The 27,714-nt window shown below is 40.8% G+C and overlaps 1 protein-coding gene across 2 annotated transcripts; it reads right to left on the reverse strand.

Moving 5' to 3' along the window:
• Positions 1–12,528: 12,528 nt before the first annotated feature.
• Positions 12,529–25,887, reverse strand: FBXO22 (F-box protein 22). 2 transcript variants are annotated; one of them, XM_083183166.1, is made up of 7 exons: positions 25,823–25,887; positions 21,363–21,501; positions 18,891–18,978; positions 17,297–17,392; positions 15,986–16,150; positions 15,686–15,851; positions 12,529–13,114 (listed from the first exon to the last, which is right to left on the reverse strand). In XM_083183166.1, exons 1-7 carry the CDS (start codon positions 25,870–25,872, stop codon positions 12,712–12,714), a joined length of 1,107 nt encoding a protein of 368 aa, XP_083039292.1. In that variant the 5' UTR covers positions 25,873–25,887; the 3' UTR covers positions 12,529–12,711. The 2 variants fall into 2 exon arrangements, with proteins under 2 accessions (XP_083039292.1, XP_083039291.1); XM_083183165.1 differs by lacking the exon at positions 25,823–25,887 and adding an exon at positions 23,012–23,251.
• Between the last annotated feature and the right edge of the window lie 1,827 nt (positions 25,888–27,714).

A 27,714-nucleotide genomic window follows, 5' to 3' on the forward strand; every position in this document is an offset into this window, starting at 1 on the left:
CACTAGTTGCCTTAAAATAAAACAATATGAAATCAATATGACAATAATAGCAACAAAATATTCAACAATGGGTTTATGTTTTGTTTGTGTGATTGGAATCTATGGACACTGAGCATTATAATCTGATTGGTTTGTTACATTACATCTGTACAATTGAACTGTATATCTGCCTTCACAAGGAGGTTCAGTGTGCCAGTTGTAAAACCTCTATGGTATGTGAGCGTGGCTTGGGTGTTTGTACTGTTATAGAGCATATAGTTTAGCATTGTAAAGAAATGTTCAGTTAATTTAAATATACAAATATTCTGCACTTCAGATGATTAACATATACTGGGATGTAGCATTATGTAGAAATTACTTTGAGGTACAGAAATAGATGTGTGCTGTGAAAGGAAAATCTTTAAAGCTTGATACATTTGGTGCAAAAAACAACAACCCATAAGGTTGCTTAGAACTAAAGTATGTGTAATATTTAACTTTATTAAATATATTTAACATTTCAGTGGCTCAATATATTTCATTTTGCTAACACATAGTCTCACTACTGTGACCGGAGATGATTCTCAAAGAAGTCTCTAAAACTTGATATGTTTAGTTCAAAATATGTCTCTATACCACAGGTTCTCAAACTCGGTCCTCAGTACCCCACGCAGTGCATGTGTTGCAGGTCTCACAGGATCACAAGTGAAATAATTAGCTCCACCTGTGGATCTTTTAAAATGTGTCAGTGAGTAATGATTGTACCTGTCGGGTGACCTGGAAAATGTGAAATGTGTGGGGACAGAGTTTGAGAACCCCTGCTGTTTGGTAGTCTATCAAACTCTAGTATATCACTTTTTCAAGCTTAGTATATCTGGACATTGGGAATCTCATTAGCCCCTTGGACTTCCAATATCATCTATATGCTGATGATCCTCAGATCTACTTCTCCTCCCCTGTCTTTTCCTCACTCGTATCTCCAACATTCTGCTATCTCTTCCTGAATGTACCAGCACTTTCTTAAACTTAACATATCTAAAATTGAGCTGTTCATTTTTCTGACGTGCCGCACAACCTCACCTCCAACTGTTTCATTAGCTATTGCCAGCGCAACCATCTCCTCTAGCTCCCAAATGTGTGGTTCTTGAGTTATTTTCGACTCCCTCTCTTTCAAACCACACATTCAGCACCTCATGCAGACCTGCAGTTTCCATCTCAAAATATTTCGGTACTTATGTAGTATCTGGGCTGCCGATTTCTAAATCGGGTCGGATCGGGAGATCGCATCGCATGCGACCATGCGATTCGATGCGATGCGATGACCCGATTTTTCCATAGGAATCAATGTTAAAATGGACTGAGTCCATTTTAACATGGAATTCAATGGGAAAAATGGGTCCTTTTCATACCCCTACTATCCAAGTGGGCATGGAGTTGGATATAAACCTGTGGCGAGCGTAGCGAGCCACCGAGCCCGAAGCGTGGCGAGCGAAGCGAGCCCCGCGAGGGGACGAATACCGTTCGCTCGCCACGCTTCGGGCTCGGTGGCTCGCTACGCTCGCCACAGGTTTATATCCAACTCCATGCCCACTTGGATAGTAGGGGTATGAAAAGGACCCATTTTTCCATAGGAATCATTTTAACATTGATTCCTATGGAAAAATCGGGTCATCGCATCCGATATCGGATGCGATGCGATGCGATATCGCATCGCATCGCATCTGATTGTATGCCTTAACTTAAGGCATACAATCAAAAAATCGGCAGCCCAGATACTACATAAGTACCAATATTTCTGACATCAGACCCGATCTCACCCAGAATGCTATCAAGACCCTCCTTTTATTTTTGCTCAACTCAACTCTACACTGGACTACTGTAACCTTTTCATCTCTCAAATACAATCAGCCATCAATCCTGCCGCTCAGCTTCCATGCCCTACACTGGCTCCCCTTCCTATTTAGATCCTAATTCATTCTTCACACACTTACAAAGCCCTCACCCATACCACTCCCTTTTACATCTCTGACCCTTACCTCCCTTCACACTCCTGCCTGCTCTCAATGCTCCACAAAAGAATGCAGCCTCTCCTGCCAACTAATTACTTCCTCTCACTTCGGGTTTTAAAGATTTTGCCCATGCTGCTCCCGACCTCTGGAATTCTCTCCATCCGATTCTTAACCTCTCTACATGACTTCAAATAGGCTCACAAGACCCACTTTTTCAGCAAAGCATCTAGCTCCAATACTAACACGCTACGCCCTGCTCACATTCTATCTAATATCTGTCTTTATGCCCCTCCCCTTTAAAACTTAAGCTCTCACGAGCAGGACTTTCTTCCCTTATGTGCTTTTTCTTTCCCTTACTTATACTATCATCTACTCCATTATTCCTACAATGGCACCTAAACCATACTTGCCAACCCTCCCTTAATGGCAGTTAATTACAGGTAACGAGAGATATCATGGTCCAGACATCACTTTTTAGTTCGCATTATTGGAATATACTCTGAAGAACAATTATTTCCTTTACAATGGGCAATTTTTCAGGCAAACTACTGGGTATGCCAGCGTTCATGTGGGAAGTCTTCTGCCCTATCAATACATTCTTTAATTATTTTGTTGCTCTGTAAAATGTCAGATTTGGTTAAAATTATAGGTAAAGATTGTATGTGATATAGTAAGCGTGGATCACCATTTTCAGCAAATTAGCTCTACATAAAAGGGACAATGGGAGGCATTCCCAAGATTTGACGTTTTCAGTGAATATGGCAATTGCTCTCCCAACAGTCAACCGATAAAGATCATGTAGGTTGCATGGTAGTAAAATTCCCAATTTCAGAATATATATCGACGCCTCACTGTTGCTTAAAGCAAAATAGCCATAGACTTTTCTAAATTGAGGTGTAATCCAGATTTTGAACTAAAAAGATATACATTCTGTAACACACTAGGGAGGGAGTATTCTGGGTCTCGGGACAAACCACACGTCATTGCTACTGCCATTAATGCTATTCTTATGGCTTTTATAGAATACCTTCCCTGGACAAAGCCTACCTGGTGATCTGACAATATGTTTGAAGTCATGTTGCTATAATTTTGTCCAAAAGCTTAAAATACATGTTAACAGGCTTATGGGTCTATAGGAAGTCATTAAGTCGGGATCCTGGTAAGAATTACATAAGCTTCATTTAATGATGGATAATGGGCTTTGTTTTCCTGAATTACTTTATATACTGTATTTCCAAAAGTCTTGGGGTTAAATATGATTGCAGTATTCTATAATATTTTCCTGAGAACCCATCAGGACCTGCTGATATGCCCATGGGGAAACCAGAGATGGCCAGGTTAATCTCTTCCATAGTAATAGCTCCTATAAAGGCTTTCCTTTGGACCGACGTCCGTCTAGGCAGAGTAAAGTCATTAAAAAAGTTAAGTTGTATTTCTGTATCAACCGGGACAGAGCGAAATAATATTTCAAAGTGTTCCTGAAATTGATTTGCTATATCCCTTGATTTTGCTAATATAGACCCGTTACATAGAATTTGACAGCAGATAAGAACCACTTGGACCATCTGGTCTGCCCCTTTTTTAAACATGTTACTTCAAACCATATTTGATCCTTATTGCTTTGTAAGGATATCAATATGCCTATCCCAAGCATGTTTTAATTGTACTACTGTATTTGCGTCTACCACCTCTGATGGGAGGCTATTCCACTTATCCACTTCCTCAAATTTCCAGAATCTTCCTCCCTCAAGTTTCAGTGCATGTTCTCATGTTCTGTTGCTCCTCTTCCTGTGAAGGATGTCTCCCACCTGTACCTTGTTAACACCCTTGATATATTTGAAAGTTTCTATCATGTCCCCCCTTTCCCTTCTCTGCTCTAAACTATACATAGATAAGAGTCTCAAGCTAGTAATCACGTGACATGTTCTTGGTGGTTTAGATTAAGAGCCTACCTGCCTTATTTCCCCACTTGTAATATTTATTTCTAGTGTAGGTCAGAGAGTGTTTTGCTTGTGTAGCTAAGTAATTTTCTAAGAGCTGACGGTCTTGTTTGTATATGCTTTTGGCATCCTCTGTGGGGTTAGTAGAACATTTCTGAAAAGCATCCAACATTGTGGCACTTAAGTCATCGTATCCTGCCTTAGCCTCTCTTTTCTTACAGGTCAGGTAACTAATTATATGCCCCCTCACTACCGCTTTCGATGCTTCTCAGAAAAGAACCGGGCAGTTCCAGAATTCCAAGTTGTCATCAACATAGTTATTCCAGTGGTAAACAAGATAAGATTTAAAATCATCAGAGTGAGTTAAACAATCGAATGGGATCATTCGTCAGACTGCATTTAGGTCTACAAGCATTAGGTCTACAATATTAGGTCGACTTGCATTTGGGTCGACCTGACTGAAGGTCGACATGGGTTAGGTCGACAGGGTCATTAGGTCGACAGTGAAAAAGTCGGATTTTTTTTTTCAAGCGTCGACAGAGTCAACATAGCACCGCTGCGCTCGCCATGCTTCAGGCGCGGTGCCTCGCTATGCTCGGCACACTATTTTATTCTCCCACCACACCCTAGTGGATGGTAGGGCATGAAATACCGCCTGTCGGCACATGTCGGCTCAAAAAACAGTCAAATGACCCCATATCGACCTTTTGCCTGTCGACCTTCCCCATGTCGACCTAATAAAGGTCGACCTAAGTCATGTCGACCTAAATGCAGGTCGACCTAGTGGTGTAGACCTAATGCTGTAGACAATATGACTGTATTCCTAAATAATACGGGAAACACCATATATGATCCGTACAAAGCATTTGTGAGCGGGTAAAGGCCAATGATACAGGGGCATGATCGGATATAAAAATATCATGACAAACCACCCTCTGCATTGCAGTCATTAGTTCAACCGAGATCAAAATCTTTTCTATATGGGAGAAAGTCCCGTGCACCAAAGAGAGGTATGTATGAAATTTATCTGTAGGGTTCAATATCCGCCAGGGGTCTGACATAGTAAGATTAATTCTAAAAGTGAAAAAAAAAAAAAAAATGGATTTGTGAATCCTGAGGGGCATTGAAGATCTATCCAGAAGCACAACAAAAAAATTGGTCTAATAAATTTTATTTGTGTCACAATAGAAAAAAAATTAGGTACTTGTGTATTATCTGGGCGCCCGATTTTGTTAATTTCATGCCTTAACTTAAGGCATGCAATGCGATGCGATCAATGCGATTTCCCGCGATAAAATCGCATCGCACGCAACCAAATCGCATGCGATGCAATGGACGTTATTTTCCATAGGAATCAATGTTAAATGGTCCCTGAGACCATAAGGGTCATTGTGAAATGCCCCCCAGGCCCCCCCATTGATTGTATGCCCCCTCATTGTTAATGCCACCCCACCATCAACGCCAACCCGAAGCGTGGCGAGCCCGCGGGGGGCGGCGGTACGCGTCCTCCGACCTTTTCATACCCCCACTATCCACGTCGGCGTGGAGGACGCGTACCGCTGCGCTCGCCACGCTTCGGGTTGCCGTTGATGGTGGGGTGGTGTTAACAATGAGGGGGCATGTGAGGTTACCGGTTCGTCAATCACTCAGACACTGAGCAGATCAAACCAAAATATGGTTTATTTTTTCACAGCACACACAAGTAGATAAAGACAGGAACACGAGGCAAAATGTAGCATAGAAACATCCAGGTAGCAGTTCAAGTCCTTGTAGCCTCACAGTTCCAAATCACAAAACAATCACTCTCCACACAGCAGTGATAGCAGAAACCTGTATAAGTCCACACAATAGCGTAGTAGGATGCCCACCCCGGGCAAATGACGTGTTCCACAAGATCCAGTGGAGGGTATGACCCCTTAGCCAGGATTGCGACTAACATAAAAAACTGGCATGTGTACCAGTCATTTTAAAACCTTCTAAATTCCCACGGCGCTTGAACTATCAGTGGGGTTGCACTTGGTCCGGATTGGTGGATTCAAGAGTCAGGTATATCCCACCTCCCAGCTACAGCTGTCCATCTGCTGCTGTCCCCCCTGCTGGGTCAGGCCCCATAATGTCTGCTTCAGTTCAGAGATGCACAAAGAAGTCCAAATAAGGAGGAAGGTAATTTGGTTATGTCCTGATTACCCTCTGTGGACATAACCTTCCTGTAAATAGCAGGGGAATTGGATCACCCCCTGTGGACATTTCCTGTCTGACCATATTTGGGCAACATCCTCTGATATACAGTCTAATACTATGGTTCTGGAAATACACACAGATTTGGGGGATAGAAACATCTAAGGAGAACATGAGGGTACAGACAGACTAAAAAGTACATTAATCACTACACATAATAATTACAGTCTTACAGTGAGTCTGATAACTTCACAGGGCATACAAACAATGGGGGGGGGCTGGGGGGCATTTCACATTGACCCTAATGGTCTCAGGGACCATTTAATATTGATTCCTATGGAAAAATCGCAATGCATGCGATCTGGTTGCATGCGATGGACGCGATTTTATCGGCCCGATGAAAAAAATCGGCCGCCCAGATAATACACAAGTACCAAAAATTTAAATCAGCATCTTTGTTTTGTATTTTGAGCTGTAAACGGCTAATGCAAGCTCTTTGAGTCCTATTAGGAGAAAAGTGCTATATAAATAACATTATTATTATCTTGACAAAATTCAAGTTTTCATAAAACATTTGGTATTTAGGATCAATGCCAGAAACATTCATCAGGGTGATGAAGATGATTATAGTCTCTATTTCTACCACACAGGGAATAATTAGACACCATTATAGATGAAATATTATCACATGTGCAATATTTTTTTCCCCAACACGTTTTTATTATGTAAAGCACCATTTAAGTCATTGATGATATCTTTATTGTCTGATGAATGGTATGTTACATATCCACAACAGCAGGTATACACATAACTAATTACATTAGAGACATAACTAATTACATTAGACAAAATGTAAGTAATTAAAAGTTGACAAATCAAAAATAATCAATCTCGCATATAGCCATAGAAAAACCAATGTAGATGAGAACAATATTACAAGGTATGACCATGAACATGTGCAACATTTTAAACAGAACCATTTTATGTTGAAAAGTTAAACACCCCTTATAAAAAGAAGACACATGGCCAAGTATATTAATATAGATCAGGACAGCATGCCTTGCCACAGTTTTAACACTCCATCTATAGCACAACTGTGGCAAGGCATGATGGGATTTGTAGTTTGACAACATCTGGAGAGCCACAGGTTGGCCAGGCCTGATCTAGATCGTAAAAATTGTGTATTGACAATTTTTACACCAAAATTCCATAGGTGGATGTGCAGTTAGTGGTGCTTGACAAAGCCTCTGACATGGTTCCTCAAAGATCTTCATCCACAGTTGCCCACAAGTTATCATCTTTCCCACAGATTACCTTCTTAGTCACTATTTCCCACACAAGCAGAGTAGTCTTTATTACTGTTGCTCATAGCAAACATGATCCAAAACCCACCTCTGGTCTTTTCTGTGAGCCACAGCAGACAGGATATATCTGTCTATGTAACTAAACATAGTGAAACTGTTAAATTACCGCAGGAACAACACCTAAAGGAGACACCCAAGGTCAATGCTTTATTTTGGTAGTTACATTTTGGAGACGGAGTAAATAATTGCAAGCGAATCAAATTTCATTCAGAGATGATACAACAGTGAGATATATTAAAAGACAAAATTAGATGTATTATACTGGGATGTGACAGTATAATCACAGCTAGCGGCCACAAGACCGATGTCGGAATCCTGGCACTTAAATCCCAACTTCTGGCATGTACATATGTAAAGGGGATTAGGGTTTGGTCTAAGGCAGCACTAGTGGTAAAATTAGGGTTAGGGTGCGGGGGGGGAGATGTTAGACTGCAGAGAGGGAGGATTAGGCACTAGCAGGGAGTGTTAGGCTGTGTGTGTGGGGGGGGGGGAGGGGGAAGAGAGATTGGGTTAGGTTGTGGGGAGGGAGAGGGTGAGGCAGGGGGAGGGTCAGTATACTGATCAGACCCCTGTCAGGATTCCATGCATCTGTCTTTTGATAATTGGCACCCCTGCCACCGGTCATCTGTATATATTACATTACACAGATTTTTTTGTTGCTACAACAGATGTCGTCGTCGTCCCCCCCCCCCTAGCAGGTCTAAAAAACAGTATTAGCTTGCTAAAGCTTTAATAGCATGGTATATATCCACAAATGCCTCTCTTTCTTCCACCTTCATTCTGCTTTCTTTTCACCTTGTGCCTGTTGTTGGTCTGATGAAAATATGTTTAAATAAACAATCCCAGAGACTCCCAAAAGAGAGTACCTTAATGTTCAAATGATTGAAAGTCACACACGGTCTCTGAATGAGAGTTGAACACAAAAACATAATCAAAAAAGCTACATATGGCAGCCTAGCTGGAGTTTCCTGCAGATACAAAGTGCGATCAACTTTGCATAGTAGCAAATAAAACTATAAAGGCCCCCCATACACTGGGTCCGACTTGTCCTTAGGACCAGTTTGCCCTTGAAAGACCCCCGGCAGCTCCACAGGAGGCTGCTTACGATCTGGCACTTGATGTGCAAGATTATACATGCAATAAATCACATGCGATTTATTGCATGTATATGCCTTGGCAGCTGGCATCGGTGGGGGGTAGGCAGCGGGGTCCCTGCGGTGCTGGCCATTAAGTCAGCGGGTCTGTGCGGCAGATGGGAACTGAGTAGCGCTATTTGCCGGGCGGCGACGCGGGAAGCTTGTCTGTGAGTACAAAATATGTTTAAAATTGCAATGCACACACATTAAAGAAAGAGGACAGAATTTGCAGATAAGTACCCAAATTAAAATAGGAGTATTTGAGATGCTAATATTTTTATTAATAAAATCTTATTAAAATATGTACAGCCCTCCCTTTCCCCCCAAAAAGGAGAAGGAAATATAATTTATTTTTGTCAAATCGAATTCAATACAATGTCATCTTGTTTTTAAGTCACATTTTTGTACTTTGGCAGCACATATGCAACCCCACACAGTGCCCTAGTCATATAGAATACAAGCGAAAGTTGTATGAATAAAAAAAAAAAAAAACCAAGCACAGCGTCAAGTGCACTATAGAAATATAGCAAATTGTAGCTACAAAATAAAAGTCTATGAATGAACTGTAAAAGGTCCACTGTCATTTGTTACAGTATACAGGTCGCTCCGTGATGCTAGCAGGGGAATGCAAGCTAACTTTCATTTACATTTATATTTAGAAGTACGCTGTAATGCAGGGCTGGGCAACACCGGCCCTCCAGATGTTAATGAACTACACATCCCAGGATGCTTTGCATTAGTTTTGCTATGTGGCCATGCTGAAACTGATGCAAGACATGCTGGGATGTGTAGTTCATTAACATCTGGAGGGCCGGTGTTGCCCAGCCCTGCTGTAATGTGTAATTACCGCTCATTGGTTAGGAAAAGTGTTTGGAGAAAAGAATAACACCTAAATTACAGAGTAAATTATGAAAATTGAACAGTAATTTTTATGAATGATTTTAACTATGTCCTAATCAAACAAAATGCATAAATGTAAGATTCTAAATGATATCTATATTGGCCGCAAATACAAACACAATAAAATGGTGCATGACAAGGCAGTGGATTACCACCAATTACATAAAGCTTTCCATTTTTACAAAAAAAGGGTTATTTCTATCAGAAGGGCAAAGGCTCCCAGAAAAAGCCTCTTCTGTAATCTACAGTACAGTATGTAGTCATTTTCCTTCAGTACGTATATGAAACATTGCACCAATAGTTGTAACCTGAAATGGTGTGCAGTCATAAGATCTACAGTGTCTAGTTCGACAGTCAAAAGGTCGACAACTATGGGTCGGCATTGTCAAAGGGTCGACAAGGTCAAAAGGTCGAAATGGGTTTTTAATATTTATTTTACGGCATGGTGGGAGAATATAATAGTGCGCCGAGCGCAGCGAGCCATGCGAGGGGACGCGGTGCTCTTAGGCATTGTCCATTCCAACCTACTGTATGTTGACCTAGACACCATAAAAACATGAGAAACTTTTGAATGTTGACCTTCTGACCAATGTCAACATTTTGATCCTGTCGACCAATAGTGGTCTACCTTTTCACTGTAGACTTAGACATTGTAGATCTAATATACTGTAACCCCCTGAAACAACAATGCATTTTCCTTAAAGAAATTCATTAGAGCAAAACATTGCATGCTGTAATGGGGCCTGAATACGGTCCCATGTGTATGGGCCATAGTAATAGCGATGCGCTGCCCTGTGCATCGCTATTGCCCGGTGATTAATATCCAGCACGTGGGGCCAGTGATCTCGCCGGAGAACACTGGTCCAGAAAGATCGCTCAGCACACAGCGCTGTATGTGGAGCGATCTAGCATCACTCAGAACAAATCTCCCCATGTGTAGGCCACATAACATATCAGCCTGGAAAAGGACACTGAACACGTGTGCACAGGTTATTAAACACTTTAGAAAGATTGTTAAACAACCAAAATCGGAACTACCCATAAGGAATTCCAGTGCATGTAGTTTAATGTAACCCTTAATCATCAATATTACCATCTGCAATTTTGTTTATTTTAAAAGAATAAAAAGGTGATGGATTAAGTTAATTTACCTCCCCTCCTTAGCTCACTGGTAACCCTCACTAAATCCTGGCTTGCGTTTGACATATCTTGGATGGGACGCATGGCTGCCTTTAAAATGTCTCTCCTACCCAAACTCATGTATCTCTTCCGCACGATTCCCTATACCTTCCCCAAGAAAGAGCTCGCCGCATGCAACTCAATTATGCTCAAATACATTTGGTCCTCAGGTCCCCCCAAACTAGCTCGTCTAGAATGACTCTCCCTAGAGCCAAAGGTGGAATGACCCTCCCAGACCTGACACTATACCATGAAGCCTGTAAACTAGCCCAGCTAAAATCTTTCTTCGAACCGCAATCAGAATCTCGGTGGGTAGACCTTGAGAAATCGCATGCCCCGACTTCAATAGATGATCTACTTAGATTGCCCAAACAACTCCGCCCCGATCTCTCCTCGCTTCTCCCAACTACTAAGGCCTCCATCTCAACTTGGGACTCCCTGAACTCTAGACTTCCACACCCCATATCTCAACTCCCACTAATTTCATTAAAATCAATCTCAAAACTAATACCCAATCTACACCTGGATAGATGGATTACTTTAGGTATAACTAAATTGGGAGATATTTTGGAAGGCCAGTGCGTTTTCCCCTTCTCTACTATCCAGCAGAGATTCTCTCTTCCTAAAGCCGAACTACTGCATTACTTTCAAATCTGCCATTGGTGGAATACTGCCCCTACTCTCACTACTACACCGGGTAACTTTGACTCGCGTATATACTCCCGCCTCAACCTACCAAACACCAAAGGGGATGTTACATTTTGGTACAAATTATTGCAAGACATTCCGAATTCCCCTAAATCAAATGCACAGACTAAGTGGGAAGCTGACCTGGGTATAGCCCTGTCAGATGCTCAATGGAGCAAAATCTTTCTCTCTTCCTATACCATGTCAAAGTGTATAAACCATACCGAGATGCACATTAAGCTAATACACAGATTATACTTAACCCCAGCTAGACTAAACTCCTTCTGGCCCTCATGTTCCAAATACTGCTGGAGACAATGTGGTAACATAGGCCATATATATCACATAATCTGGTCCTGCCCCCTCCTTACCGTGTTCTGGAAGGAAGTATTTGACTTAGCAAATCAGGTCCTAGATACAGCACTAATGCCCGATCCTCAAATAGCTTTATTCAATATCTTCCCTGACATGGTCGCACCCAACAAACGCTATGTTCTAGGCCACATATTTATCGCGGCTCGCGCAGCCCTAGCCCAGTGTTGGAAACAACCCACCCCTCCCCCACTTTCAAAAGTGATTCAGAAACTCAACTTTAACTACACCATGGAAACGCAATATTCCTCTGACTCCAGCTCTACACCCTCTTCCATAGCTCGCTGGTTGCCATGGCATGTATACATCACTGTTGGAGTGGGTACATCGCACGCTCCCAAATCACCCCAAAGCGACCCCCCTCAATTTAGCCTTAACGAGACGCAGGGCGCCTCTACAAACTCTCCATGATCCCTTACCCCCTTTACTGGGATCTACTTGTGTTTATTGCAATAGTATTATTTGCCTAGACCCGATAGATTTAACCTACATCATTACTATGGTCGATATTTTACCTGTTGTACCTGTTTAGGTTTACTAAATTCTCAATATGTGCTGTTGACGATAATTACTGTCTATGTATGTACAGAGTCTATGTACCCTGCACCCCCCTGTATCCCCCCCCCTCCTTTCCCCCCCTTTTTTCTGTATTGTGTCACCCCCCACCTAAAATTTAAATATTTCTCAATAAAATATTGATGTTAAAAAAAAAAAAGGTGATGGATTTAACATATTTTTCGTCTCCAGTTTATGTTATGCACAGGTTAAAGAAATGGAGGTTACAACCGCTTCTACCTTTTAATTCTAGTTGCAGCCAAATTAAAGCATTGTGTGTTTTAAATGTACAGAAAAAAACCCTAAAAGACTTCACAATTTACAACTAACAAATTTGTTTTGTTACTTTGAGACTGTATCATACAATAACACACAATGTACTCTCAAATACCACTGTTACACACAGTGGGGTCTACTTGCTGACTCCAAAATGAATAATTGTCATCACTGTAGTGTATCCATGTAAAAGATTGTCCTTTTCCCCATTACACTCACGCAGTGTAAAATTACCGCTAACAACTCGGTCGCAGCCAATCTCCCCATTGCCAAAAAACCCAAGCAGAGGCACAGATGGAAAGTGTTTACGGAAAGAGTCTGCCTCAACGTTTTTCTTCTTGTAGTGCTGCTCTCCTCGACCAATACATGCAAACATCAGACCCACGCTATTCTCTTCAGGGATGTTGGCTGCTTTCAGACGCTGCATGGCGGAGTCTGCAGTCTTTTCATCAAATACATCTTGGTCTAAAAGAACTGTGGCTCCTTGGATTTGAGGGCCACTTAGCGCCAGCCCAACAACCCCAATGCAGTCTTTCTTTCTGAAAGGTAATTAGAAGAATTTTTTTAGTTCTATAAAGAAACTTAAGGCCCTTAAACACTGGGCGACTGAGCTGAAAGACACTCAAAACAGCAAGTTTGAGCGGCTTTCAGCAATGGACTTCTCAGAGGCTTGTTGATAACCTATCTGATCATCCATTTTGTTGTTCCTCGGAGAGCAAGTCCTCAAAGCCTTAATCACATTCAGTAAATGGAAAGGCTTCTTCTTCTGTAGACCTACAAAAGTCCAATGCCGAAATGACAATACTTTGATTCATTTTGAAATCAGACCACTTATGGTTGAGACAGTCTACAGGACACAGTGCCAAACTCTTAAATTCTTGTAACCAATTAAACAGACACTGTTATACGTGATAAAAAGTAACTCCACTGAATCCAAAGGTATAAATGGAGGATGCTGTAAGACACTTAACATGAAGATTCCACTAAGACTTAAGAGGAGGCAAAATTGCAGGATGTACATGTAATTTGCACATGTTAAAATGTAAAAACCTCAGAATAATAGGGCTATATTTTGTCTAAAAGAAAAACCAATGACCCTAAATCTGATGCTACAGGGTCTAGGTTTCAGCCGACAATACAAACCATTCTTGAAGAACCAGAACAACCAAAAAAAAAGAAAGTGAAAAAACCTGACTAAGATTAATGACTTTTGATCATTTCCTGGCCTTTAGCCTAGTCTGAATGCTTTCTCAGACAACCTTTTACTCTAAGGCCATTGGTTCAGCAGCCGTGCCATTAATGCCAGCAGCTGTAAACTCAGGTCTCTGAGGAAAGTCACCAAGATGGACTTTATGCCATGTTGAGAATGTCCATGTACTGAAATGCCTTTTAAGGAGAAATCAAGTAAATGAGTCTAAAGTCCCATGCCATTGACAATACATCTTTCATCGCACAGATGGTGGCCCAGAAAAACTGGCTAGGTAGCAGTGGATTTTGGCTACTTTTGTATTGACAATTCACTTGTGGATCCCAGATTCAGCACTTTAGGGCATGGGTCTAGAAAAAAACAATCCTTGATCAAAACAGCATCCAGACAGGGAATGACTAAACAACTAGACTGCATAAGAGCTACGACTTTTGCAGTAAACTTGTGGACCTGTCGCCAAAGCAAACGAAAGTGCTTCTACTAATGGAAGTGTCCTCTGCTGTGGATGTTGGATCTGAACTGCAGATCAGAGAAGTTTTTAATGTCCAACCCACTTGGTGATGTAATCCCTGGTACACACACACAGACACCACTACCTCACCCTTTACCATACTGTGTAGGACAGATCTCGGAGACTCAATCTTGAATCTGACCACTATAATCTCCTACACTGTGGAAAACAAGTCAGACCTATCATCTGCTTATACCTTAAAACTATGGTCTACATCATTTTTCAAATGCATATACAGTAACATGGCAGTTAGGAACTGATTGGATGATACTTTATCTCTCTCCATTTTAATACTCTCCAATGCATAGTACAACTATGTGCACTATAACCCCACATTTGAAAGAGACAAGTCCTCTCTGCAAGAAAAAGGCAGAACCTCTAAACATAGACTTTGACAGCAGATAAAAACTACTTGACCCAGCTAGTATGCCCCTTTTAATATTCTGGTAATCTCGAACCCGATTTGATTATTTGTTCTTGCATTAGGATAAACTTATGTCTATAACAAGCATGCTAAAATTGCTTTACTTTATAAGCCTCTAACCACCTCTGATGTGAGGCTAGTCCAATTGTCCACTACTTTTTATGTGAAGAAATGTTTCCTCAAATTTCCAGTGAGCTAACTTCCCCCTCAAGTGTCAATACATGTGCTTGTGTTCGAATACTTGTCTTCCATTGAAGAATGGGGATACGATCATTAGGTCGACAATCGTTAGGTCAACACTGTTAGGTCGACATGGGGATAGGTAGACACAAGCATTAGGTCGACAGTGTCTAGGTCAACAGTCAAAAGGTCGATATGGGTTTTTCACAGTTTTTTTAGCAGACAGGCGGTATTTCATGCCCTTCCATCCACTAGGGCGTGGTGGGAGAATAAAGTATTGTGCAGAGGCGCACCATGACTGAAGATGCATTGGAGACTGTGTCGACATTCGGGGGGAAAAAAACTGTGAAAACCCCCATGTCGACCTTTTGACTGTCAACCTAGACACTGTCAACCTAATGCTTGTGTCGACCTATTGACCTAACCCCATATCGACCTTACAGTGTCAACCAACTTGCTGTAGACCCAATGATCCCAACCCGAAGAATGTTCCCCTCCTGTACATTTTGAAAGTTTGTATCATGTCCACCCTTTTCTTTCTCAGCTCTACACTATACACATTAAGATTTTTCAGTTTTTTTCCGGTACGTTTTGTGATATAGGTAATTTCAGTTACCCTCTTTCTCTATAGTAACTCATGTATTTAGATCTTCTGGAGATGTGGCCTGCATAACTTAAGAGTGGCATGATTAACTATTTCTGCCAATTATTCCTCTGAACATCTGAAGCAGACATACAAACCAATCAACAATATGACAATGTATAGTACAAATACTATATAAACTTACGCCTGGGAAGAGAATGAAGCAAGGTAATCGACCTGCCCACCAGCAATTATAATACTTTTCTCATTTAGAGGGTTTAGGACTTGATGAAGGAAACGCATTGATCCATTTTTCCATGTGTTGTAGCCAAAGATTAAAACTACCCGCAGATCTGGATTATTTTTAAGGCCTGTAAATAAAAAAAGTTACTTCAGGCAGAATGTGGTTTTGGCTTAAAAGTATCTGTGATTATAACAAATAATTATTTAGTTAAAATGTACGTATAATTTAAAGTCAAACAACGTGTACCGAGGTGTAACTTACCAGCCTCTTGAAGCTTGCTCTCGTCAAACAATTTGCTCTTGGATTCCTTGTAGAAGTGGAATTTTTGAATTTGGACTCCATTTATTTTTGGGAAGAGAAGTGCAAAGCCAGACTCTCCATCTTCAAATTCCGTGGGATGGTTATTTAGAGATCCTCTTGGAGTTACTTATGCAAGACAGATTTATAATATAATACACAAATAATCAATGCATAAACAATGTATTATGTATTGACTTCAACGTTTAACAAAAATAAATATATTAATAGCCTCTGCATATCTGCAACCTCTACAAAATCACATAAGGTGACTTGTCATATCCATATCATTTACAGTAGCTAGTGCACAATAAGCTCATGGTTCCCAATTAATTTACTAAACGTAAATTATAAAATGAACAGATTTCCAGCATGGAATGAGAAAACCTCCAGAGGGAAACAAGGAAAACGAACTGAAGCCGGGACCAGCTGTATGCTCGCCACTGGTCACTCCTGGTTGAGCACCAATGTGCGCTTTTCCCTTTTCTTAATATAACTTTAGGATTTGGAGCCTGTGGTAGGGCGCTTTTAGAAGAGGCTGCACTTCATGATTGCAGGACTGATTTTATATTAACCAGAAAGAGGTCAGAGGGCACGGACTATTTAAAAAAAAGAGACAATAACACCACGTATAGCATACTGGTATTTAGCATACTGATAATAGTCTTCAAAATTCGATCAAGCAGGTCTGAAGATACTATTTTCTCCAAAATAGTTAGGATTTTATGAGAGAGAGAGAGAGAGAGAGAGAGAGAGAGAGAGAGAGAGAGAGAGGTCAATTGAGTAGCTTCTCCTCCTCTCATAAAACACAGCTGAACTACCTCTTTACTACAATCTTTGCCACAACACAATGATTTTACATTATTTCTAGACAGATACTATTAGCTGGTAAAGGCTCACAATGTATAAATACTAAAAACATACCCATTTATTATTGTCAGAAACTATAGAAGTTTATAAAGGTAGCAGTGGTATGTGTGTGTGATGGAACCCAAGTGGTGTGGTTTATTAACCATGTAGAATAAGATGCAGGCCGACTCAGGGTTAATACAGGTATATACAACAGGTACACAAAACAGGTGTAAAAGATGGTGGGGATAGCACAGGTCGTGTGCTATGTAGTGAAGCGCACACCTGTGTATACATTCAGTGGTGGCAATGCAATACAGACTGTGGTCAGCAGCGGTGATAGTGGTATTGGTAGGGTTTCTCATCATGTACTAATATATATGTGCTGCTCTTAAACCAGTCCTTCACATGCTGGGTAGTATTTACCTACAATTCCTGGTGTGGCGAGCCCCAATATTTGACAATCCTTTGGAAGGAGCTTTTCCAGGGCAGCCGCAGTCTCAGAACCATGTTTTTTTCTTGCTACAAAAGGGGATTAAGCATTAATATCAAGAAACTCTTTTTTTCGTGCGCACATATAACATTAAAAAAGTGTCTTAATGAATATAACCAACATGGCAGCCAGGTAGCGAGCCAGGAGCACAGCGGTAACTATTGGCCATATAAAATTATGCAGCAAGATAGAGTATATTTTGGGGAAACAAAACTACAGGTTCTGGAACAGATGTTATAAGATCGAAAAGTGATAAAATGGAGAGTGATAAACCACCAGCCAATCAGCTACTAACTTTTTAAATTACATGCTGTGTTTGAAAAATGACAGTTACAAGCTGATTGGTTGGTGGCTTATCACTCTCCATTTTATCACTTTTTAAGGCTTAGGTCATCTCCTCCACACACAGTCTTGTGTACACAAAAAAAGCACTGTAGTAAAATATAATAAAATTAAAATGTGATTAAAATTGATGGATTAAGTAATTTAAGTACTACAATGTATACTGTAGATTTTACATGTAAACAATAAATATTATGAAGCCCTATGTATTAAAAAGACAGCTCTGCTTTGATTAAAAACGCAAGAAAATAAAAACAAAATTCATGAATGATGTGTAGTGTAGATATGAAGCAATCTAAAAAAAAAACAGCTGCAACAATACCCCAATCCAATGAGAACTGCAGAAGCCTATTTACTACTTTTTCACTGGAAAACGGGATGCAACTTTATGGAGGAATACCATATCTCCACGCTCCCACACAAGTCAGTCCTCTTCCCCAGTAGCACACCAGGAGATAAAATATCAAACCGCTATACACGGACCAACGCATGAAGAGCTGCATGTGTGTATACTCACAAGCTGCTCTTCCTCAATACTGACATCACCGGGCTCTCCTCATCCAATAAGGTCTGAGCTCAGGTGGGGAGCTCAACCCTGATTGGTTGTGGGAGTATATATAAAAGTCTCCAACTGTGGAATGTAGCTAGCTGTTGAACCCTGTATTTTTGGAACCAGGCCTTGTCCAAGAGCCCAGTGCTGTTTTCTTAGATATGGGAGGGGGGGGGGGGGGGGTTGATGTTGTCAATGAGAAAACATCTGGATACAATTTTTGAAAATGTGCAATTTTTACAGCAAATAGCACACTATTATGTGTGTGATTTGTGGTAACCGTGCGATTTTAGCTGTTTTTTTCTGTTACAAAAAAACCACAACAAAATAGCACATCTGAAAATCGCACCCCATTACATATCACTCAGAAGGTGAAATTTAATAGGATGAGATATTCAGAAAGTGAGAGATTTGGTAAGAAATCTCCATTTTTTTTAAAAGCGTCAATCATTTACACTGCAAAACCAATTTCATTTTGAAGTGTAAATGATTGCCGCTTTAAGAAAACTGGAGATTTCTTACCAAATTTCTCACTTTCTGAATCTCTCATCCTATAAAATTTCACCCTTTATTTCAATATGGAATAAGGTAGAATTTCAATTATGCAGGAATCAATTTACTGAGTATTAACTTACCCTTCTTTGCCCCACTGTGTGTTCCACGGTCATTAAGAGACTCAGAGTCTGTGAAGTACAGAAATATGTCTGGAATGATATAAACCTTCTGTAAGAGAGAAACAAAATTCTATTTCAGTGGAAGTTTTCCAAAAGTGCAATACAGTTCAGTAAATATGAAAAACTATCGAACTGAGATATGTACATTTCAAGCTCCCCACAAGCAGATATTAAAAAAGGTGTATAGTCATCTTAACTTAGACAACAGACTACAGACACTGGACAGACAATGGCCCTTATTCAGATCTGATCGCAGTACAAATTTGTTCTCAAAATGGGCAAAACCATGTGCACTGCAGGGGGGCAGATGTAAAATGTGCAGAGAGAATTAGATTTGAGTGAGTTATTTTGTTTCTGTGCAGGGTAAATACTGGCTGCATTATTTTTACACTGCAATTTAGATTTTAATCAACACACTCAATCCAAATGTAACTTTCTCTGCACGTTACATCTGCCCCACCTGCAGTGCACATGGTTTTGCCCATTTTGAGAACAATTTTGTACTACGATCAGATCTGAATAAGGGCCTATGTCTAGTTACACAGTCACTAAGCTGACCCCATATTGTCAACATACAATAGGTCGGGTTCAGTATGATTTCCTGACATTCAAAATACCAACAAGCATTGAAAGACAAAATACCAACACTGAAAGCTGTGGAAAAATGTAATGTTTTCTGGGGCACTACTGATGAGCACTTGTATAGGGTGCCATATAAATGGAATGCATGTTACTTTATTTTTGTATTGCAAAGAGAAGTGTTTTGTTTATCTCTTTACAGGTGTTTCAGAATTTTAAGAAATCCCTCCCATAATGTTTTCATCATGTTGTAAATATATGCTTCTGCATAATTATTGCATCACTCCACACCCGTAAATCAACCAAAGGCCTGTGAGGGGTGGGGCCTAATGATGCATAGTGCTGGTCCCACCCCCATCTCCTGTACATAGGAAAGATATGAAAAGTAGGCAAGTCTGACATAACCTCAACCCTCATCGCTTAAGCAAACCTAATATCCTAACCACTAAACCAACGCTAATGGAAATACCCTAAAACAATTCCCTAAACTAACACTAAAGGGCAGAAATATGGTTCTTATCTGACGTAAAACTCTATGTTTCTATGATTCGCTATATCATGGGTCTTCAAACTGCGGCCCTCCAGATGTTGTGAAACTACAAATCCCAGCATGCCATGCCACAGTTTTGCTATAAAGGAGTGTTAAAACTGTGGCAAGGCATGCTGGGATTTGTAGTTTCACAACATCTGGAGGCCCGCAGTTTGAGGACCCATGCTCTATATAAAGAAAACCATTGTAGCCCATATTACAGGTGATATCATTCATTAATCTATCCAATCCAATGCAAAATAAAGTGTGTAATATTCAGATATAAAGAATAATGTGTTAGGGAATAGATTGGGCCCTCCTAAGCTGTTAGATGTGGTGAATGGCTTCTGGAAGTAGGTAATAGCTCCTCCCCTCACACTAAAATATAGTACATAACAAAAATGGAAGTGTCTGCACAAAAAATAAACTATGTTAATTTATAATTTGCAATCCTCATTAGTATTTGGAAAATGAAATAATGTTTTATCTCTTCTACTCTTCAGCAAGCTGGAAAAAGCACAGCTCCAAGTATTTTGTCAGTGAATTCACCAATATCACATACAAAATACTTGGAGCACCAAAAACATAGTATTATGCATACTGCAACAGTATCGGCACTTTTTTACCATGGCATTCCTCAGTGTCTCTCACATTGCTGATTACAGAATTGCCTCATGAGCATTTCCCCTTACATTATCACATGGCAGTAGTACTTACAGTACTTTCCTTTCTAGTTTTCAGAACTGACCAAATAAGAACTAGAGAACTGATATCATACTTGAATATTTATGTATTCTGCACAATCATTTTATACATCCAAAGTAATATAATAATATAGGAACACAATACACGAATACAAACTGAAGGCTGTGCATTAATGTTTACTATATTGGTTCTCAAACTCGGTCCTCAGGACCCCACACAGTTCACAGGTCACCCGACACGTGCACTCATTACTGACTGACATTTTTAGAGATCCACAGGTGCTAATTATTCACTTGATTCTGTAGGGAGACCTGCAAAACCTGCACTGTGTGGGGTCCTGAGGACTGACTTTGAGAATCTGTGGTTTACTGGATTATAGTAGCAAGCACCAGTCAGTAAGGTGTTTGGAAAGTGTAACAACAAATTCCACATATAGACTTGCCTTTCATGTATAAATCTTTATTTCTGATTATCACTTTTTTGGGATATGCACATTCTAATGCTATTTACTATATTTCCACATTAAATATATTTCAGGTAAAGCCATCCACAAGTAGTAACATCTATAATCTACAGATTACAAACTGGTAACAAATTTAAGAATAAGATTTGTCTCTTACCTCAAGCTCTTCTCTGACAACTTGGACCAGGGAGTGTCCACCCAAATCTACGTCCCCTGATCCGGTGGAAGATAACCATGTGATTCTTTGCCTCGCTTTCAGTTTGCGCAATGCACAGTCCCTCCATAATCTACAGACACTAACACAAACAAAAACAGCATTTATAGACTAGGTGAAAGCTACGCACAACATTTACACTATGTGGTATATTCAATGATGCCCCTGAGTAAAGTGCTGTTTTTTCAACTGGGCATTTTTCTTGCAGAATATAACCTCAAATAGTGTTCATACTAGCAGCCTGCACCTTACAAAGCCCACACAGTTCCTCTTTCCTGCCTGTTGTGCTTCGATACAGACCAGACTGTGCTACAAGCACCAAAGCAGAGTGAGGAAACTGCATAGGTTTTGAAGAGTGTAGGGTACTTGCAAAGGCAAATTAGTCAGGATGCAGTGAGTGAATAGAGTTACATAAGGTTGATGTACCAAGTACCTATAAGTAAGTTAGGTACCCAAAATTATGTATCCGAGGATGGCTGGATGTATGAATGACAGCATGACAGTAGGCATTCCTGTCAACCACTTACAGACAAACGTGCCAACTGATAAGCACACAGGACCTGTGAGTATAGTGGAGTCCAAGGGAAAAAAAAAATGTAAAAATATATTATACTAGCATAAAATGAGAAACTATCAACTAGGAATGCATTATCTGGGCCCTAAGCAATCAGAAAGTAATGGAACATATCAGTACTGTAATGCAGTAGTGCTTATAAGATAAAATGTTAACACAATGAATAACTTGGAAACCAAGACAGAGAGGGGGAAATTTACTAAAGGAAATTTGTAAAAAATAGGTGTATTTGTATCCAGAAATACACTTATTTTTGACATTTACTATCCCGAAAATACGGCAATTCATATTCGTATTGATAGCACATCAATATGAATACGGATTGCTGTATTTTTGGGATAGTAAATGTCAAAAATAAGTGTATTTCTGGATACAAATACACCTATTTTTTTTACAAATTTCCTTTAGTAAATTTCCCCCAGAGTGTGCAAATTCACCACAGTGATCATTTGGTGTAGTGTAATTTTTTGTGTTTCCTTTTAAACTCATCTCTGTGGTTGCACCCTTCTCATATCTGCTCTACATAGTCAGCCCTAGGAATATGCTACTACAGGCACTAAAGCACTAGGCTTGGCCAACCTGTGGCTCGCTAGCTGTTGTGAAACGACAAGTCTCAGCATACCCTGCCACAGTGTTGTCTTGAAGGAAGAACAAAAGCTGTGGCAGGGCATGCTGGGATGTGTAGTTTCAGAGGCACAGGTTGTCCAGGCTTGCACTAGAGAGAACCCGTAGAACTAGGATGCTCTGTCACTAGGTGAGCCATGCCAGGCAAAGAAGCATGGAGTACAGGCTGAAGGTAACAGGTATAGGATGCCTTATTAGGTTGTTAGTTGGGAGTCAGTTTATGTGATCAGTTGCTGTCGGTTGTTATGGGACCACAAGTCCCAGCATGCTGTAATTAGTGTTTACACAACAGCTAGTACTCCATTGACTACCTACATACATACGCTATACACATGCCCATTAGCAACAAAGCACATCTGCATAATGCAGTTGTAAATATAATAAACAGACACACCAGGCTGCCCTCAGCAGGGATTTGCTAGGTAAAAAGCTCATCACTCTTTCCACCACCTCGGCCAGGGTGCTTAGTACGTAGTGCCCCTGGCTCTCCAGGCTGCTGTGCATTATAGGCCCGTTACTTTCCAACACTTCCCCAAACGAATCCATTTCCATCTTAGACATTATCACATTCCCCGGCTCCAACTTCCGACGAACCCGGAAGTGGCCTCACCGCTGTCGTACAGAACGCGCATAGACGTGATCTGGGCGTAACTCCTGTCGCAGAGTGCACAGCCACCATCTTTGATTTGGGAAAGACTACTGGCTGCGGCTTGTCCACGACTACGCCATGTCGCACTATAATCATTGTAATAGTCGTATTAAAAACATAACATTTTACTTTGGCGATATTCATTGATAAAATGTACACAGGCTTCAATAATGTTACTAGTCTTTTATTTCGCATAAGTCCGTTTTTCTTCCTTTATGATAGAAAGTGTACCTAGAACAAAACTAACTGTACTAACTAGGTATCTAATTATCAGTATAGGTAGGATTCCGATTGCCATAATATTCATTTAATCCAGGACACATGATATACACAGGTTCTTTGACTTAATAAAACCAGGGCTAATACAGGCTTGAATGTAGCAAGCCACAGAACCTGTATAATTTGTGTGCTGAATTAAAAGGATATTATGGAAACCTTAACTACAGTATAGAGAGGTTTTCCACTTACCTCTTCATTTCCCATACTCAAGTGCAGGCAATGCTGCTATTATTTATCAAACTTTCACGCTTGAAAACATTATGCAATGGTTTTGGAGCTTAAAGTCCCCTTGGTCCCAAGCAAGGGTTTTCCAGCGTCAGCAGGCCTTTTCGGCTTTGTTTAATCCCCATCAGGTTGAAGCACTATCTGCATGTACATTTGATATTAATTTATCGCCTACAATGTAATTTATACCTCTTTTTCCACTGACATATCGGTTCTGACCCAAGATGTGAAACACAGTTCCAAACTGGGCCAAACCTGGGACTGGCCCCTTTCCACAGCAGCTCAGACCTGGATTATTCCTGAGTTGGAGCCATTTACACCTGTACATGGGTGCAGTAGTATTGGAAGGTTGAGCTGAAGTGACACTCCGCCTCTGCACCCTAACATCACTCATACATCTCAATTTTCGCTTTGCTGGGGCTGGGACTCCTGCGCATGCCCAATATTTTGGGGCATAGCCTAGCAGCTAGGGGGCATGGCCAGCAAATTTGTGAGCTACTGGCCATGCCCCTAGCACAGCATCTATTCCCCACTGCTCTGCTCAACAGAGCAGGCAAAGGTGGGACGATCCCAATAAAACAGGACAGTTGGGAGGTATGCATCACTGGCCCCACTCACATCGCTGTGGGAAGCAGAATCCCAGAGGAGGATGTCCCCCTGCTGTAAATGGCAGCTGGGTCGGATGACTAATTTTACCCATTTACACTGACCGTTATTCCGGGTTCTTCTTGGGACCAACCCGCAAGCTAGCAGTGTTTGAAACCCATTTCAGACTGGTGGCTGGACCTGGCTTATGGCTGACGTCAGTGCTCACCATAATTGCCTACCTGACCCTCTCCATGCAGGAGACAATGCTCTGCTCTTGGACTTCCCTGGTAATGTATTATTGCCAGCACCTGTGGTGAAACGCCTTTACCCAGCTCCCCACAGGTGATCGCAATCATACATTACCAGGGAAGTCCAGGAACAGAGCATTTTCTCCCGCATGGAGAGAATCAGGTAGTAAGTATGGTGCTCACAGGTTCAGCCTTGGCTCTTGGAAGGAAAATCTGTTAACTCAGGGTCTCTCCCTATACCAGAGGTTCCCAAACGCGGTCCTCAGGGCACCTTAATGGTTCAGGTATTAAGTATATCCATGCTTGGCCACAGGTGACTTTATTAGTAACTCAGTCAGTCTGATTTTAACCATGTGTGCTGAGCCATGGATATACATAAAACCTGGACCGTTGGGGTGCCTTGAGGACCGCATTTGGGAACCTCTGCCCTATACTGTAAACAGGTGCAGGGTCACATCAACCCAATTTACTGATCAGTGGACCCTGGTTAACCCTTTTCCACTGACCAGCTCCTGGGCTATCACAACAATAACCCATTTTTTATCAGCAGTAGATAAGAGGTACCATTCTAGTTCTGATCATTCCTAGGTATAGGACCAGGTGTGCATTTTTTCACTCTTATCTCCATCCCAGTGGTTTGGTTAGGTGCCATTTGACATCAAATTTAAACAGGTGCATGTAGGTAAAGATACTCTTAGTACTACTCCATGCCAGAGAACAAGGATTGTACTTTACTTTGGCATCCTAATCTGTCACTGTTTTCTGGTTTAACAAATTTTGGATTCAATCAGTGTTTAACAAAGTCTGTCCTCCTAAAATCGGAACAATGCATCTTTTCAAGGGATCCCCAGATATAATTAGGGCCAATTTAAGGCTGGATAAACATTTAGCAATCCACCAACCCAACATATGGTTTCCTCGTACACAATGCTTTCACCTTAGGATGGGTGATAGATTGTTACATGGTTAATTTAATAAAACTGTGTTATATGTATCTGATGTGCAGCATATCAGATGGGATGATCCACACAGCTACATAGAATCGCCAGCCCCTGCAAGGAAGAGGCCGGCTCCATCTGAACATACAATTCAGGGTCTTATGAACATTAGATGGGACAATGCGATATACAATGCAGTCTGGTTAGAACAATAAATTGCATAATCATAAAGTAAATTGTGCAGTGTGTATGGTTGTGATATATTAACACATAGTTACCACCCATTGGCAGATTGTTGCAGTGAGTGCACCCGGCTGTATAGTTCCATTTTCTTCTATTTGATTATTACACAGAAAAGATATACAGGAAGAGCAAAGGTCTCTCTGGAGTGTGCGCCGTCTACAGCTGCAGATTTTGCAATAAGCTGCACTATATAAGACAGAAAAAGGGGGTTATAGGAACTGGCTACCTGTTGGCGCTTATTGCAGCCTTGAGTCTGTACTAACCCACAGCTATCACCTAATAGCAATACACAGGATCATACAATACAAAAGATTTGGGATTCCAGGCTTCTAAGGCGCAAGGGTAGATGGTGAGGCTATCGAACGGCGATAATCCTCTTGAACTTGTTACTCTTCTTCAATATTCATACTCGATGCAATATAGAAAAACCACAATAGAAAAAAAGAAAGCCAACTGTTATATGCTGTTTCTCATTCAGATCGGGGATGATTATGCACAAATAAAGATAATATGGGCGTACCCCACTCACGGTATTGGCGGAGGGGTACAAGCACGTAGCGTTATCTTTAAAGACTCCCTGGTTCTTTATGTCGGCCTTTCGTTCTCCCGTGTATGTGAATGTGAGTAAACAAATAAACAAAATATCACTATTAGTGTGTGTTCTTTGTCTAGTTTTCTTAGAATAAATGTATCCAAGGTACAAGACAAAGTTTTCTCCTTTTATGTGGGCGTACCTCACTCACCAAATGCACGGTGGGGGTACACCTATAAAGGTTTCTTTGTGAAAAAAGAAGTTTTAAAGTGTGAAGACAGGATGGGCGTACCCCACTCACGGTATTTCAGATGATGAACAGGCCCGTAGCAGGTTCTTTTGTTGGAGGTCCTCTGTCCACTCAATACATAGTGGGGATTTTCATCCAATCGACATAAAAAGTGAAATATATATACAATGTGTAGATTATCATTCAATCTTCTGAATAATAGTGATAGTCTTCTCAGGAAAAGGGGGGGGAAGGTGTGTACAATAAGCGTACCCCAACTCACACTATAAAGTGTTGTTTTAAGTGCATAAAGGTATCTTTATCTACAGGAACCATAGATTTTCACCGTGTGAAACAGACAAAGCAGGGTATACCAGGGAGTTTTCTTCTCATGAGGAGGAGATGAAAGGGTATATTGCGTACCCGACTTACGGTTGGGTAAGCCTTGGGACTCCTATAACGGTTTCTTTACTCTTATATTTCTTGTGTCAATCACCATTAGTTCCGGTGAGAGGACGTGTACCCAAGAGAAGATGATGAATGTAATTAGCCGTAACACAGTCCACTTTGAATATTACAAAAATACTCCTAGCCAGGTGTTTTTTTTATAAAAGTAAAAAAATTTTCTTTATTCCAAAAACCATATCCTTTGTCTTCATGACATTCGGACGGATCATAAAAACAGGGGGGTACAAGATGTGGACCACACACGGTCACAATACAAATAACCACAAGGACTACCAAAGAAATCCAAAAAACATCCGGATACAATAAAAATGAAAAGTAAAAATAAAAATAAATAAAAATATTTAAAAAAATCGCAAAGTACTTGAAAACATACGTACATCCAATTTTGGGGTTCTGTGGTGTAAATGGTGATGGCTGCTCACACTCCACACTGGCAGTCGACGCGTTTCGGTGTGTCAACACCTTTTTCAAGACATGTCTTGAAAAAGGTGTTGACACACCGAAACGCGTCGACTGCCAGTGTGGAGTGTGAGCAGCCATCACCATTTACACCACAGAACCCCAAAATTGGATGTACGTATGTTTTCAAGTACTTTGCGATTTTTTTAAATATTTTTATTTATTTTTATTTTTACTTTTCATTTTTATTGTATCCGGATGTTTTTTGGATTTCTTTGGTAGTCCTTGTGGTTATTTGT

This window comes from Crinia signifera, chromosome 4 (assembly GCF_055691185.1).
Source record: "Crinia signifera chromosome 4, ASM5569118v1, whole genome shotgun sequence".
In the NCBI taxonomy this organism is placed as follows: Eukaryota; Metazoa; Chordata; class Amphibia; order Anura; family Myobatrachidae; genus Crinia; species Crinia signifera.